The sequence below is a fragment of the Desmodus rotundus genome, chromosome 1 (genome assembly GCF_022682495.2).
Source record: "Desmodus rotundus isolate HL8 chromosome 1, HLdesRot8A.1, whole genome shotgun sequence".
Lineage (NCBI taxonomy): Eukaryota > Metazoa > Chordata > Mammalia > Chiroptera > Phyllostomidae > Desmodus > Desmodus rotundus.
In genome coordinates this window covers 182,482,364-182,497,051 of record NC_071387.1, presented here as the reverse complement: position 1 = coordinate 182,497,051, position 14,688 = coordinate 182,482,364, and the positions used below count along the sequence as shown (strand labels likewise).

Sequence of the window (14,688 nt, the reverse complement as noted above, 5' to 3'; positions counted from 1 at the left end):
AATTATTAGAGAGACATGCTATGCCATTCTATGGAAAGACTCAATACAAAGAAAAAACAAGAGCACATCTCTGGATGTTTTATATAATATCCTTTTATTATTTCCTAATTGTTAAATATCTTTCAAAGCAAAAAATAGGAAATGCCATATAGTTTAACTCCAGATTCCAGCTGGAGTTTGCACTGAACATGACAAGCTGATTCGGTAATTCATATAGATAATAAGCTAAGAAAAATTCTAAACAGGAAAACAGAAGAACACGGAGGGAATACTTGCTCTTCCAGAAAGTAAGGCTTCTTATAAAGCTATATCCTTAAATCAAAGTAGCATCGGTGCAAGGAGACACCAGTAGGTCCATGCCACAGGCCAGCAAGCCAATCCTCTTAAACCACCTCCTTCGTCTGTTTTGTGTGTGCCGGTGTGAAGGCGGGAGGGACTGTGGACCATGTGCATCACTTAAGGCAGTCGGGTGAGCCCCGGGGACAGGGCATGTGAAGAAGAGAGGCAGAGCTGAGGCAGAGGAGGACCTGGCCTGAGCATGGAGGTGTGTGCCCACCCTCCAAGAGGCCTGAAGACCAGACTGATAATGAGACTGGGATAGGAGCCTTCCTGACCCCCTGGAACCTCTTCAGGGAACTGCAGGAGAGGAAAAATGGCACCATGGATTCTTCTGTCCACTAGGACAGTGCCTTTTAGAGCCAGAGAGGCCAACCTGAGTTCACTTAGTTCAGTCCTCTCCTTTTGCAGAAGAAACTGAAGTCCAAACATGATGATGGCTTGGCTGAGGTCATGGGACAACAGAAGCCACAGGAGACTTCATCCAGGGCTCTTTCTGGGTAAGGCACACCAAAATGCTCTTCTTTTGCCCTGATGCTTGAACCCTGCTGTCTATTCCCATCTTGAATGTCCCTTCTCCCTTGGTCTCTTTAGCAATTTTCCCTCGCTGGTTCCCTTCTACAAATGTCTCCTCCTCTATCCATTCCTGGCTCCTGTTCCTCTCCTATCCCACCTATTGAGTCCTTACCAAGTCTGTGATGATCCTCTTGGTGCTCAATTCACACTCTCCCTGAATGGCAACTGAACCCCACGGCTTTGATTGCAAGCTTGAAGCTAGTAACTTGTACATGATATCTGCAGCCCAGACCTGCCTGTGCCCTGGACCACACACTGTTTAATCTAGTAGTCAGTGGGCCACATCCAGGTAGCAGCAGCCCATTCATCAGACTACACCCTCCTAAAGACCTAACACCTTTCAGGTGGAACCATATTCTAAGCTGAGAGCCTGACCGGGTTCCAAATAAAGAACCATGAGTTTCCCAACATGTAGAGAAGCAATCTTATTGACATGATGCATTCATGCTGATACATAATTCAGTATCACAGAAGTCTGTCTGTGAGGAGAAAGGTCCGGTGACTGAGAAAGAGCTCAAGGGCAACTTCCAGTCTTTGAGAATTACAGGCACAAGGTAAGGCTCCCATCCCAGAGCTCTGGATCTTGGAATGATAGGACACTCAAGGAACCAGAAGATGGCACTGCTGAAAGGTGCTGCGAGGTGTAAACCTAGACTTGGCCATCTAAAACCAGTGACAAGTGAAACCCAGGCCCTCACTCTGGCTGCCAGCAGGCCTGATGAGTTAAAATGGGCATCAAATGACTTCAGGCATGAAGTCACCGCAAAGATGACTATTTCAAATGACTTTCTTCTAAAGATCTCTTGTTTCCAGTTTTAGGGCCAAGTTTACAGAATTAAGCATGTCACACATCAGAGCACACAAAGAAAATATAAAAACCATTTTAATACCTTACCTGGTCCCAGGGAGAGATGGTGCCTCCAAAACACATGAACAGGTAGGCCATGGCCACGAGACAGATCCATATCACCACGGAGAAAAGGCGGAGCAGCTTCTTAAACACAGACTCAATGCAGACGAGGATGAATATCGCAAAGAAAATCGCCAGCGCAGTGGGAACCGTTATTAAAAACGCCACATGGTCTTCAACTTCCTAATGGAAAAAAATATTGCAAGGTACAATTTAGAAAAACCTTAGTGGCAATGATTTATGTTACCAAAATGTTACCAACATTCACCAGTGTCAAAATACATTGGGTTTTAAGAATTATTTCAGAAGTGGAAAGTTTACACTTTTGAAAATGTAATTTTCCTGTTAAATAGCCATGTTTTGCCATATAAATATCCCGGTATTCACTATTTAAATATGCAAAAGAACTATGCCATCAAACTTTAACTTTCCTGAAAATGGAGAAATTAATTTTATTAAATAGTGAATGCAAGTGAATGTATAATACCCAGATAAAATAACACCAAATTCACTGCCTGCGTCCTAGGATTTAAGAAATGGCCTGACCACTGAAAAGGAAGGCTTCCAAATATTTTCAAATATTTTATTTTCAGAAAATCCAGAAGCTATCTCAGTCTCTAAAGTGATGAGCTTTTATTTTAATGCATGGCAATTAATATTTCAAAGGGATCATAGGTTAGTAGAAAAGGGACAGAAAGTACTAAATATAGAAGATGAGAGAGCGAGAAATACTTAGAAGAATATGCCATTTTGCTAGTTTCCTTCTCCACCTCTCATGGGCTCGGGTAGCAGAAAGAAAATGGACATTTATTAATCGCCTCTTACTAATGCATCATTTTAAAACCCACACTTGCTCACGACCCTTATTTTCCAGGTATCTCTTTCTAGCCCCTTCCCAAAGGCACACTATTTCAACTCTACCCAACTCAACACAATGTAAGAGACATTGTGTTTCCTTTGATTATACAAGCATGGGTTTAGGCTTTAGCTTCTGCAAACCACTATGCTGGAAATTTGCTAAGAAAAGCATGCACCATGGAGGGAACACAGTTCAAGGACCTTAATCCTCATTCAACATGTTTAGTTATCAAAACGCCCAAAGGAGTTTCAATCAAAAAACACCACATGGCTGGGACCCTAAGAACTTCCACTCAGATTTCAGAACATTAGAAGTTACAATCAAAGCTGGGGGTTACAGAGCAGCTCCTTGAGTCTGGTGAGGCCCTCCCCTTTTCTGGTTGCTTCCAGGTTCACTCGTCCCATGTGTAGTTACAGCTTCACACTGGCGATGGCCGTATTCCGATATCCAGCCACTAACCAAGGGGAAATGGAGCAGAGCAAATCAGCCAAATAGCCACACCAAGGCCAGGTAAACATGGAGGGGGAAGAAAGGAACCCAGGCCTACACTTGATGACTCCATTTCCCCTATTCTCTCCTACAGTTCTATGTGAATGATAACAAGCAGCAGTAACAACCACCATAGCAAATACTAATAGACAGATTTTTGTACTAAGCACTCTCACCTATATTAACCTCTTTAACACTTTCAACGACCCATACTGGAGCACTGCTGTTAGTGATACTCTACAGGGGAGAAACCCAGGAATGAAAATGAGTTGCGTGGGTTGACCACACCAATCCGGGAGAGAGAACTAGCGCTCAGCCCAGGGATCTGGCTGGGGGTCTGTGCCAGCCACCGCAGCAGTACTCTGCCCTCTGGTTGTGCAGAGATGGTGAGCTACACCAAGTGGGTCAGCCCTGGGGTGGCCAAAAGAGTGTACGTTTCCAGAACTGGCAAGAGGCCAGAGGATTAAATGTGATGTTCTTATTCTCTCCCTCACTGCTATTTTTGTCCACGATTAAGCATCTCAGTTGTACTCTTACCCACACACACATGCTACAATCACTGCAAAAGGGTATCAGATGTCCACCAGACTGCCAATCCTCCCCTGAACTCAAACACTGCGAATCAACGGAAGCATACACAACAGCGTGCCTTCCGAGTGTATCACATGCGAGGTTGTGATCACTACACACATGGAACCCTGCAAACTCATTTTATTTTAAACTTCCCAGAATGAACTTAACTGAGAGCTATGGGCAGAAAGGTAACCAGGGAATAACCAGGACAGCTGTTTTCCCAGTATGCCTTTTCGCTTACTTCATTAACCCAGTAGGGGAGAAACCATGATGGCTTTTATTGGCTCTTACTTCTCCAGAAAGGCTGAAAATGGTACAAGTATGTGCATAACTGCAAAGGTAAAACTAGTAGATAAAGGAACTGAAAGATTGTGATGGAGTCCTTCCAGGAAGTGGAGGGCATACTGAATTACCTGTAGGTGCTTTTCCTGCATTTCTCTTTTAAAAGATCTGACAGTGAACATGACAAAGACCCACTGGCCGACAGCACTGGGTACAGTAAAGGACAAGCCTAGATGCTCTGCTGGGCTTGAAATATTGTGGTCTTTGCCTCCCTTGTTTTTCCATGTCAGGGTCTTCATCACTAAGAAGTGACTTGTCTGGGCTGCAGGGTGGCCTCTGCATTAGATGCAGTGTACCCAGTGGCTAGGTCCCGTCCTATGATAGAGGGCCAATAAAAGTGCTTTACTTTCTTGAGAAATTAAAAAACCCAAGCTTTTAGGGTCAAAGGTTACTCCCACCTTCATGCTAACACACTTGTAAACAACAATAGTGGATGTATTTTTAGGGAGGAAGGGGCACAGGAAAGCCTCTCAGTGGTAATGGGATCCCAGGGGGCTGGTGACATTCCCCTCCCTGCTCACCAGATGCCTCACATTACCAAGTCAGTTCCAGAGGACGACCTTCCTTCGGCTTCAAACAGTGTCCCCCACTTCTGCGGGTGAGAGGACTCGTAGCTGGCCAACGGCTGCAGATAGTCAGCAGCTGCTCACTAGGCTGTGGCCCTGCCCACCGCAAAACCTGAGCCCACAGAAATACAGGGGATCCTCTAGAAAGAGACCAACCATCGGTGTAGTTTTCATTTGCCTCTGAACTCCAGCTCCAAGAAAGTTTTAATACAGACTTCTCCACAAAATAGAACCTTTTTACAAGAGTGTCAAGGAAAAAACAGTAGAGTGTTCATTTAAAAATGTGTAAGTTCATAAACTACATACTTTCCTAGTTGCGCTGTTGGCATCATGCATTTTTCTTAGGGATAAGCAAATTTAATAAAGGCATGCCTCAGACCTGAAATGACGTGGGCCCCTCCCACTCCTAGTCTGTTTCCGGTGGACTGAAAGATGCATGAAGCCACAAGGCACACCCCACGGCTGTTTTCTTCTGGAGCTAGCTGAGTTTTCAAAATTCAGAGTATAAAACAAACAGTTACTTAAAATAAAGTGAGCTAAAACATTCAAAACTGTCAATATAAATAAATGTTTACATACCCAAACCCCTTCTCCATTCACGCAAAAAGATGATATAATACAAACTAAGTGAAATGTACTAAAATGCCTTTAAAATTTGACTTAAAAATGGTAAAAAAAAAATTACCATAAAACACAAACTAAATGAAATGTACTAAAATGCCTTTAAAAGGGAGATGTCAAGCATGGTATCATCTACTGTAATGATTATGGGTTCCTATCACTCTCTTTGAACATATTATCCTCTCTTTTTCAATGCATTTTCTGGTAATTTTGGATGGCTTCTAATTGCTAGGCCTATTAAATACCCATCACTTTTATTTATTATGTGATGGCTCCTTTATTTCTTAGAGGCTTTTTCATGGAGCAACAGATTATCTGTATTTTCATTCTTTTCCATGTGCATTTTTCATTTGCTGTAAAGAGAACAATTTCTAATTCAGATGGTAAAGGGCAGTCTAATGTAAAACACTGCTTTTCTATGGAAAGATATGTTACTGAAGTGCTTTGAAGTCCCAAGACTGCAGGTAGAAACCAGTTCCCCTTACTGACTGCTGTTACTCGGGGTGAGCTCCGACCCTCCAGTCTATGCCTTCACGTGAACAGCAGTACGGACACTGCATGGGCACCAGGTGCCTGTGCCTCATGGCCACACCACAGATAACCCAGACTATTGCCATGATGACCGGCACTTCCTTGTTTCTTCAAATCTCACGACTTTCTCACCAAGGCTAGTCTGACTTTTCATTAATGAATTGATGCCCATTTTGCATTCTAAATAATAATTTACTTTATTACCACAAATTATTTTGAATAGTTCTCATTGTGCAAAGTGAAATCAGCCTTTAGCTATGCTATATATCTGACTTCATGTTTGTGCATGCAGATATAGACTGTTATGCATTCATATATGTATGTGTGATATAATAGAAAATATATTTTTCTTTCTTTTCTACATATGTAGTCATATGCCAAATATCATGAGGTGTAAATAAAAATACTGATTAAAAAATTCTGCATAACCATGATGAAGTAAACCAAAAAAAGATCCCAACAAATGGAGAAATAGTCCACATACACAGATAGGAAAACAATATTGTCAAGATGTCAATTCTTCCCAAATTAATCTATGCAATCAATGCAATCCCAATAAAAATCCCAGCAAATTATTTTGTACCTATAAACACACTGATTTTAAAGCTTATATGAAGAGTCAGAAAGACCCAAAACAGCCATGCCAATGTGAAAGACAACAACAGAGCTGGAGGACTAACACTACCTGAATTTAAGACTTACTAGAAAGCTACAGTACTCAAGATGGGGTGGCACTGGCAGGAGATGAGACAGACAGATCAATGGAACAGAACAGACAGGCACAAAGGTAGTCAACAGACCTTTGACGAAGGAACAAAGACAACTCAAAGGAGAAAGGATAGTCTTTTCAGCAAAAGATCTTGAAACAACTAAATAGATATCCACATGCTAAAAAAAAGTGAATCCAGACATACTTTACACCTTCCCCACAAAATAACTCAAACTGGATCAGAGATCTAAATGTAAAATGCAAAAATAATCCTGAAAAAATTCTGAAAGCCTTCTGATACCCAAACCTTAGTCAACTTATCATGCTAAACAATCCCCAACATAGAAATATTTATGAAATAAATACACATATTATATGTTTGCAAAATAGGAACTAGTTTCCACCTGCTTGTTTTACAAATGACTTGTTTACATATATACAAATACACGGCCTCCAGTCTGGCCATATTTACTAATTCTCAGCTCCTGTTACGCAGGTTAGACTTCTCACTCACATTTTAAGAATATGAATAAAGACATTAAATAAGTGCATTTCACATGGGAAATTGTTTTAAATCAGGCATCATACTTTAGAGAACCTTCCCTTACACAAGAACTAGATCCCAAATATAAGGTATTCTGAGAGCAATGCTAGTCTCATGAAAGGAAGATAAGGTCTCCAACTCCTTCCCCTCTCCACCTCAAAACCTCCACTCCTCATCCCCACCCCCGAAAAAAAAAAAAACACAAATAAATGAGTGCACTAAGACATGGAGCCTGGGGCAGCTGGGAGGAGCAAGAACCATCCTTGCACTGCTGGCATAATGCGGTGCCACAGACGCTGAAGGCTGGGAAGGCCAGCAGAACGTAGATCCACAGAATAGCAGGTGGGGCAAACAGAGCCAAAGTGGACCTCAGTTGGGGCACATACCAGCTATCCTGGAAACTGGAGCAAACTATTCTTTGGGAAAAGCTTCCCCACTTAGAACTTCAATATTCCTACCAATTACAATCAAACACCTTACATCAAATATCACACACACACAATGAGCAGTCACTAAGAATGAGGATCCAATAGAAGTAACAAATGGTTTTGATTTCCAAGGACACCACATGTCAAAAATGACAGCCAGAGAACACAGACTAGCTGTACATGACATGTTTAAAGGAACATAAAGTATGATGACACAACAGGAATCAATCAAGTACAAATTGACAAAATGAAACATGTAAAAATGAAACACATAATCACATAAATAAAAGCTCAACAATTGGGTTAAACAGAAAAAACAGTTAAAAAATTAGTTAACTGGACAATAAAATGAAGCCTAAAAACAATGCAACAAAAAATATAAGGAGATAAAAATTATAAGAAACACTAAGACATGAAGAATAGAATAAAAAGAATAAAAAGGTGTAACAAATGTCTGATTGGAGTTTCTGAATTATAAAATGAAGAGACTTGACATAAAATATCTATAGATCAATTGGGGATTGTGCAGTACTGATGAAAACCAATAATCTACAACTCCATAATGTCAGTTAGATAAAAAGAAATACAAGCATGATTACATGATAAAAATACAAAATATTAAAGATGAAGAAGAGATCCTAAGAGTGCCCAACCAGGAAGGAAGGATCACCCACAAAGAACAACATAGCATTAGAGAAGAAATTCCAACAGTGTAAGAAAGCAATGGTGAATTAATGAGTACAAAATAACAGTCAACCTTGTATAATCAACAGAAGTTATTTTAAAGAGAGAAAAAATGTAAACATTTATAGATAATTTTTTAAAACTGACATTTACCATCAAAAAATTTTTCTGTAATTAGGCCACAAGAAGTATCAATAAATTTAAAAAGATTGAAATCATATCACAGTATGATTTTGGTCTTCTGATCACAATAATATAAAACTAGAAATCAACTACAAGAAAAAAAACTGAAAAACACACAAATACATGGAGGCTAAATAACATGTCACTAAACAATGAGTGGGTTAATAATAAGATCAAGGAAAAAATCAAAAGTACCTTGAGACAAATGAAACTAGAAACACAAGACAAACTCTATGGGACACAGCGAAAGCAGTCCTAAGAGGGAAATTCATAGCAATACAGGCCTATCTCCGGAAATAAGAAAAATCTCAAATAAACAATCTAATCTTACACCTAAAGGAACTAAAAAAAAGAATAACAAACAAAGCACAAAGTAAGCAATGGGAATGAAATAATAAAAATTAGAGTGGAAGAAAGTGAAATAATATTAAAAACAATGCAAAGTATTATGAAACCAAGAACTGGTTCTTTAAAATATAAACTAGATTGATAAACGTTAGACCAGATGTATCAAGAAAAAGTGAAAGAGGACCCAAATAAATCAAACAAATAAAATGAGAAACTGACACCACAAAAATACAAAGGATTATAAGAAACTACTATGAACCATAATATGCCAACAAGTTGAACAATCTGGAAGAAATGAATAAATTCCTAGAAATATACAATCTTCCAAGGCTAATCCAGAAGAAACAGAAAATCCAAACAGACCAATTATAACCAACAAAATTGATTCAGTAATCAAAAAACTCCCCCAACAAACAAAAGCCATGGACTAGATAGCTTCACATGTAACTTTTACCAAACATTCAAAGAATAATTAACACCCATCCTTCTCAAACTATTCCATAAAATTCAAAACAGGGAAGTCTCCCAAGCTCATTTTATGAGGCTAGCATTATCCTGATTCCAAACCCTGACAAAAACATTTAAAAAATTATAGACCAATATCCTGGATGAACATGGATATAAAAATTCTCAACAAAATATTAGCAAACCAAATTCAGCAGTACTTTAAAAAGATTATACACCATGATCAAATGGGATTTATTCCTGGATACAAGGTTGGTTCAATATCCACAAATCAATTAACATGATAACAGCACATAAACCAAAGGCAGGATAAAAAATCATATGATCATATCAATAGATGCAAAAAATGCATTTGGCAAAATCTAGCACACATTTATAATAAAAATTATCAGCAACATGGAAATAAAGGGAACCTGTTTCAATATAATAAAGCCACAGCTAACATCATACTCAACAGGGAAATGCTAAAAGTGTTTCCCTTAAGATCAGAAACAAGACAGGGATGTCCACTCTCACCACTCTTACTCAACACAGTGCTGGAAGTCCTAGCCACAGCAGTCAGACAAGAAGAAGAAATGAAAGGCATTGAAACTGAAAAAGAAGACGTAAAACTCATTATTTGCAGATGACATAATACTATAGAGAACTCTAAAGATTACACCAAAAACTACTAGAACGATAAATGAATTTAGCAAAGTAGCAGGATGCAAAGTAAGTATTCAGAAATTGGTTTCATTTTTGTATACAAATAATGAACTACCAGAAAGAAAAATGAAGAAAACAATCACATTTACAGCAAAGAAAATATATTACCTAAAAATAAATTTAACCAAGGAGGTAAAAGACCTGTACTCAAAAAATTAAAAGACATTAAAGAAAGAATTGAAGAAGATAATAATAAATGGAAACATGTACTGTGCTCATGGATAGGAAGAATTAATATCATTAAAATGTCCGTACTGCCCAAAGCAATCTACAGATTGTCATCCATTTCAAAATATCAATGGCATTTTTCACAGAACTAGACATAATCCAAAAATGTATATGAAACCACAAAAGACCCAGAATAGCCACAGCAATCTTGAGAAAGAAAAACAAAGTTGGAAGTATCACATATCAAACCATACTATAAGGCTATAGTAATCAAAATAGCATGGTACTGGCATAAAAGCAAACACATAGATTAATGGAACAAAATAAAGAGCCCAGAAATAAACCCATGCCTATGTGGACAATTAATATATGATGAAGGAGGCAAGAACATACAATGGAGAAAAGGTAAGTTTATTCAATAAACAACATTGGGAAAATTGGATATATGCAAAAAATAAAATAAAACTAAACCACCTTCTTACCCCATATACAAAAAATAAACTCAAAATGTACTAAAGACTTTGTACTAAAGACTCATAACCAAAACACTCTTAGAAGAAAACATAAGCTTTCTTATGTTTTCTTGAAATTTATGAAATACATAAGTAAACTCTCTGACACTTCTCTTAGCAATATTTTTTCTGACATATCTCTTCAGGCAAGGGAAACAAAAGAACAAATGAACAAAAGGGTTTACATCAAACTAAAAAGTTTTTGCACAGCAAAGGAAACCACCAACAAAATGAAAAGAAAATCCACTGAATGGGAGAACATGTTTACCAAGGATACATCTAATAGGAGGTTAATATCCAAAATATATAAAGAATTCATACAACTTTATACCAAACAAACAAACAGACAATCCAGTTAAAAAATGGGCAGAGAAGCTGAACAGACATTTCTCCAAAGAGGACATACAGATAGCCAATAGACATATGAAAGATGCTCAACAGCATTAATCATCAGAGAAATGCAAATTAAAACCACAGTGAGATATCACCTCACACTTGTCAGAATGACCTCATCCATAAATCCACAAGCAACAAGTGTTGACCAGGATGTGGAAAAAAGGGAACCCTCCTGCTCTGCTGCAGTTGGGTGTGATGGCAAATTGGTATAGCCACTATGGAAAACAGTATGGAAGTCCCTCAAAAATTAAAAATAGAACTACGTATAACCCAAGAACTCCACTTCTGGGTATGTATCTGAAAAAAAAAAGAAATACAAATTCAAAATGATATATGCACCCCACATCCATCACAGCATTATTTACAATAATCAAGCTATGGAAGCAACCCAAGTGTCCATCAATAGACAGGTAGATAAAAAAGCTGTGCCACACATACACACACACACACACACAAATATATAAAAGAATGAAATCCACACTGATGGACCTAGAGGGTATTATGCTAAGTGAAATAAGTCAGACAGAGAAAGACAAATATCGTATCACTTCACTGACATGTGGAATCTAAAGAAAAAAATAAGAAAAAAACAACATTGAAGCAAATTCACAGATACTGAGAACAGACTGATGGCTCCCAGAGGGGAGGGTGGTTGAGTGGCTAAGTGAAAAGGTGAAGGGATTAAGAAATAAAAATTGGTAGTTACAAAATAGTCACAGGGCTATAAAGTATAGCACAGGGAATATAATCAATAATATTGTAGTAACTGTGTATGCTGCCAAGTGAGTACTGGAAATATTGGGTGGAATCACTTTGTAAATTATGTAATTCTCTAACCACTATGCTGTATACCTGAAACCAATATAAAATATTGAATTTCAACTGCAATTTAAAAATGAATTTTTTTAATTTTATTTTTTATTGTTGTTCAATTACAGTTATCCCCATTTTCTCCCCCTTACTCTCCCCCCCCAGGCCCTACCCAACCCCACCTCCCACATTCAACCCTCCCCTCCTTGTCTTCGTCCATGGGTCCTTTATACACGTTCCTTGATGACCCTTCCCTTATTTCCCTTGTTATCCTCCTCTCCCCTTCCCTGTAGTTACTGTCAGCTTGTTCTTTATTTCCAAGTCTCTGGTTCTATTTTGCTTGCTTGTTTGTTTTGTTGATTAGGTTCCACTTATATGTAAGATCATATGGTTTTGGTGGGAATGCAGACTGGTACAGCCACTGTGGAAAACAGTATGGAATTTCCTCAAAAAATTAAAAACAGAACTGCCTTTTGACCCGGCAATTCCACTGCTGGTATTATACACTAAGAATTCTGAAACATCAACTCAAAAGAACCTATGCACCCCAATGTTCACAGCAGTGCAATTTACAATAGCCAAATGCTGGAAACAGCCTAAGTGCCCATCAGTAAATGAGTGGATCAAAAAAACTATGGTACATTCACACAATGGAATACTACACAGCAGAAAGAAGGAGCTCCTACCGTTCACAACAGCATGGATGGAACTGGAGAGTGTTATAATAAGTGAAAGAAGCCAGGTAGTCAAAGATAAAAATAAAAATTTTTAAAAAGAAATCTCTAAAAGAACTTTGAAGAAATTAAATAATTCTAAAATGGCTATGTAATATGAAAGAAGAAGGTGAACAGATACAATGGTAACACCTTGGTATAAACTCACACTGTCTGCCTGAAAGAATAAGAATAAGTGTCTCATTTATAAGCTTAAAAAGACAAAATTTAAATATTTAATAATGACACTAATAGTGTAGGAAAATAAAAATAGAGATAAAGTGTTTCAAAGTCGTTTAATGAACTAGGTGTCAAGAGTGACCAATTTTCCATTTTTATTATGAAAAATTTTCTAGAGTGACTACCAAAAGAATATAAATAAAATACATAAATTTCAAATGATCAGAGGGAAAAAATGAGAGGGAGAAGACGAAAAAATCAAGCCAAAAAAAGAAACAATAAAAGAGTAAGGACAAGGAATTGGGACAAAGAGATATCAAAGAAGTAAAATGATGCAGACAAGTGCAAATATATCAATTATCACAATGAAATAAGTGGTTTTTAACTTGCCAATTAAAAAGTAGATCCCCAGACTGGATAATAACACAGAGCCCAACTATGTGCTATTTAGGAGAGACATAATTAAGCAAATACACACAGAAAGGTTGAAAATAAAAAGATGAAAACATGTTATTTTAATATCTTACACAATAATGCATTAAAGAAAAACAACTTTAAGAATAAAAATAAAATAGTGAAATGCTCAATTCCTAGGCAATTATAACAATTTCAAACACCTATGAACCCAATAAAATAGCCTCAAAATGTTTAAGGCTACAATGTATAAAAGAAGGGGGAGAAGTAAATCCATGTACCTAGAGGAGAAGGGATCAGCATCTCCATTCAGCTGTTGAAGATCAAGCAAACAAAACAAAGACAAAACAAATAATGCAAAAGATCTGAATGTCATAATTTAGTAAGTTTGACCTAGTTGACAAATGCAGAACTCTACAGACAACCTCAGGAAGAAGAACAATATCCTTCTCAAGTGCACATGGAATAAATTTTTTAATATTATGTACTGGGCAATTTACCAAAAATTTCCAAAAAGAAATATAGAGACCCATGTTCTTGGGTCACAGTGATTTTAAATTAGAAGTTTATAACACAAGTATAAATTAAAATAAACACACATTTGTTGGATAAAAAGCACAACTCTAACTTTCAGATTGAAAAAGAAATCGTAACATAAATTTGAAAAGAATAATGAAAACAGAGTACATATCAATACTTGCAGTGTGCTTAGAGTAAAAGTGGATCTCGGAGGGAGACTGGTCATTTTTAAAGTTTGCTGAATCATCTATGGTCAGTTTGGTTTTGCTGGGAGTTACGTTTTTCAGAAGTCCTTACTCTATAGGGCTCTTAGAGTTAACAGAAGAGGAACTTGTGCTAGCGCTTACATATGTAGAGCTAGTTTTCACCTCATGTCTCCACATCAGATATGATCGTAAGCCAGAGGTCCAAGCAGGCTGCAGCCGATCCTCACTCTCCCCTGCTCCATATCCTGCTCTTCTGCCCAAATTCTGGCCACTGGCATACAGTGGCCAAGCAAACTCTTGGCCGCGGAAGCTCAGAAGTAGTAGCTACACAGAAGCACAGATTCTCAGAGTCCCTTCCGTTGACCTCCTCCACCATGGTCACCCTTTGGGTGCCTAGCCATGTTTGTCTTCGCAGATTGCCCCTGAAGCTCCCACTTTCTCACCCACACCGGTGCTTTATGAAGGCTTCATTGTAATTCTGCAGATAATCACTTTCCATTTGAGAAAAAATGGCTGGCTTATTACCAAACCCGAGAAGGCACTGGACATTGGCCATGGACCACGAAGTCCTTATGCCATCTGAGATGTCCATAACTAACAGATTGTTGCGTGATCCTCTAGGCCAGGGGTGTCAAACTCATTTTCATCGGGGGCCACATCAGCCTCGCAGTTGCCTTCAAAGGGCCGAATGTAATTTTAGGACTGGATAAATGTAACTACTACTTAACTAGGGTCGAGGAGCTCGGCGCTGCCACCGGGTAGAAACAAGGTGCCTGGATGGATAAAACAAGGTAGAGGGCCGGATTTAGCCCGTGGGCCTTGTATTTGCCACCTGTGCTCTAGGCCATGAAGTTGGGTGGGCACAGAGTCATCCCATCCACAAGTGGAGGTGGAATACGAG

General features: G+C 38.4%; 1 protein-coding gene across 1 annotated transcript in view; it reads right to left on the bottom strand.

The window, feature by feature from the left end:
* ADCY2 (adenylate cyclase 2) overlaps positions 1-14,688 on the bottom strand; it is a 344,352-nt gene that overhangs the window by 320,489 nt on the left and 9,175 nt on the right. Inside the window, exon 2 of the mRNA XM_024578430.3 lies at positions 1,808-2,005. Coding sequence (XP_024434198.3) covers positions 1,808-2,005 — 198 coding nt within the window. The remainder of the gene's footprint in view (positions 1-1,807; positions 2,006-14,688) is intronic.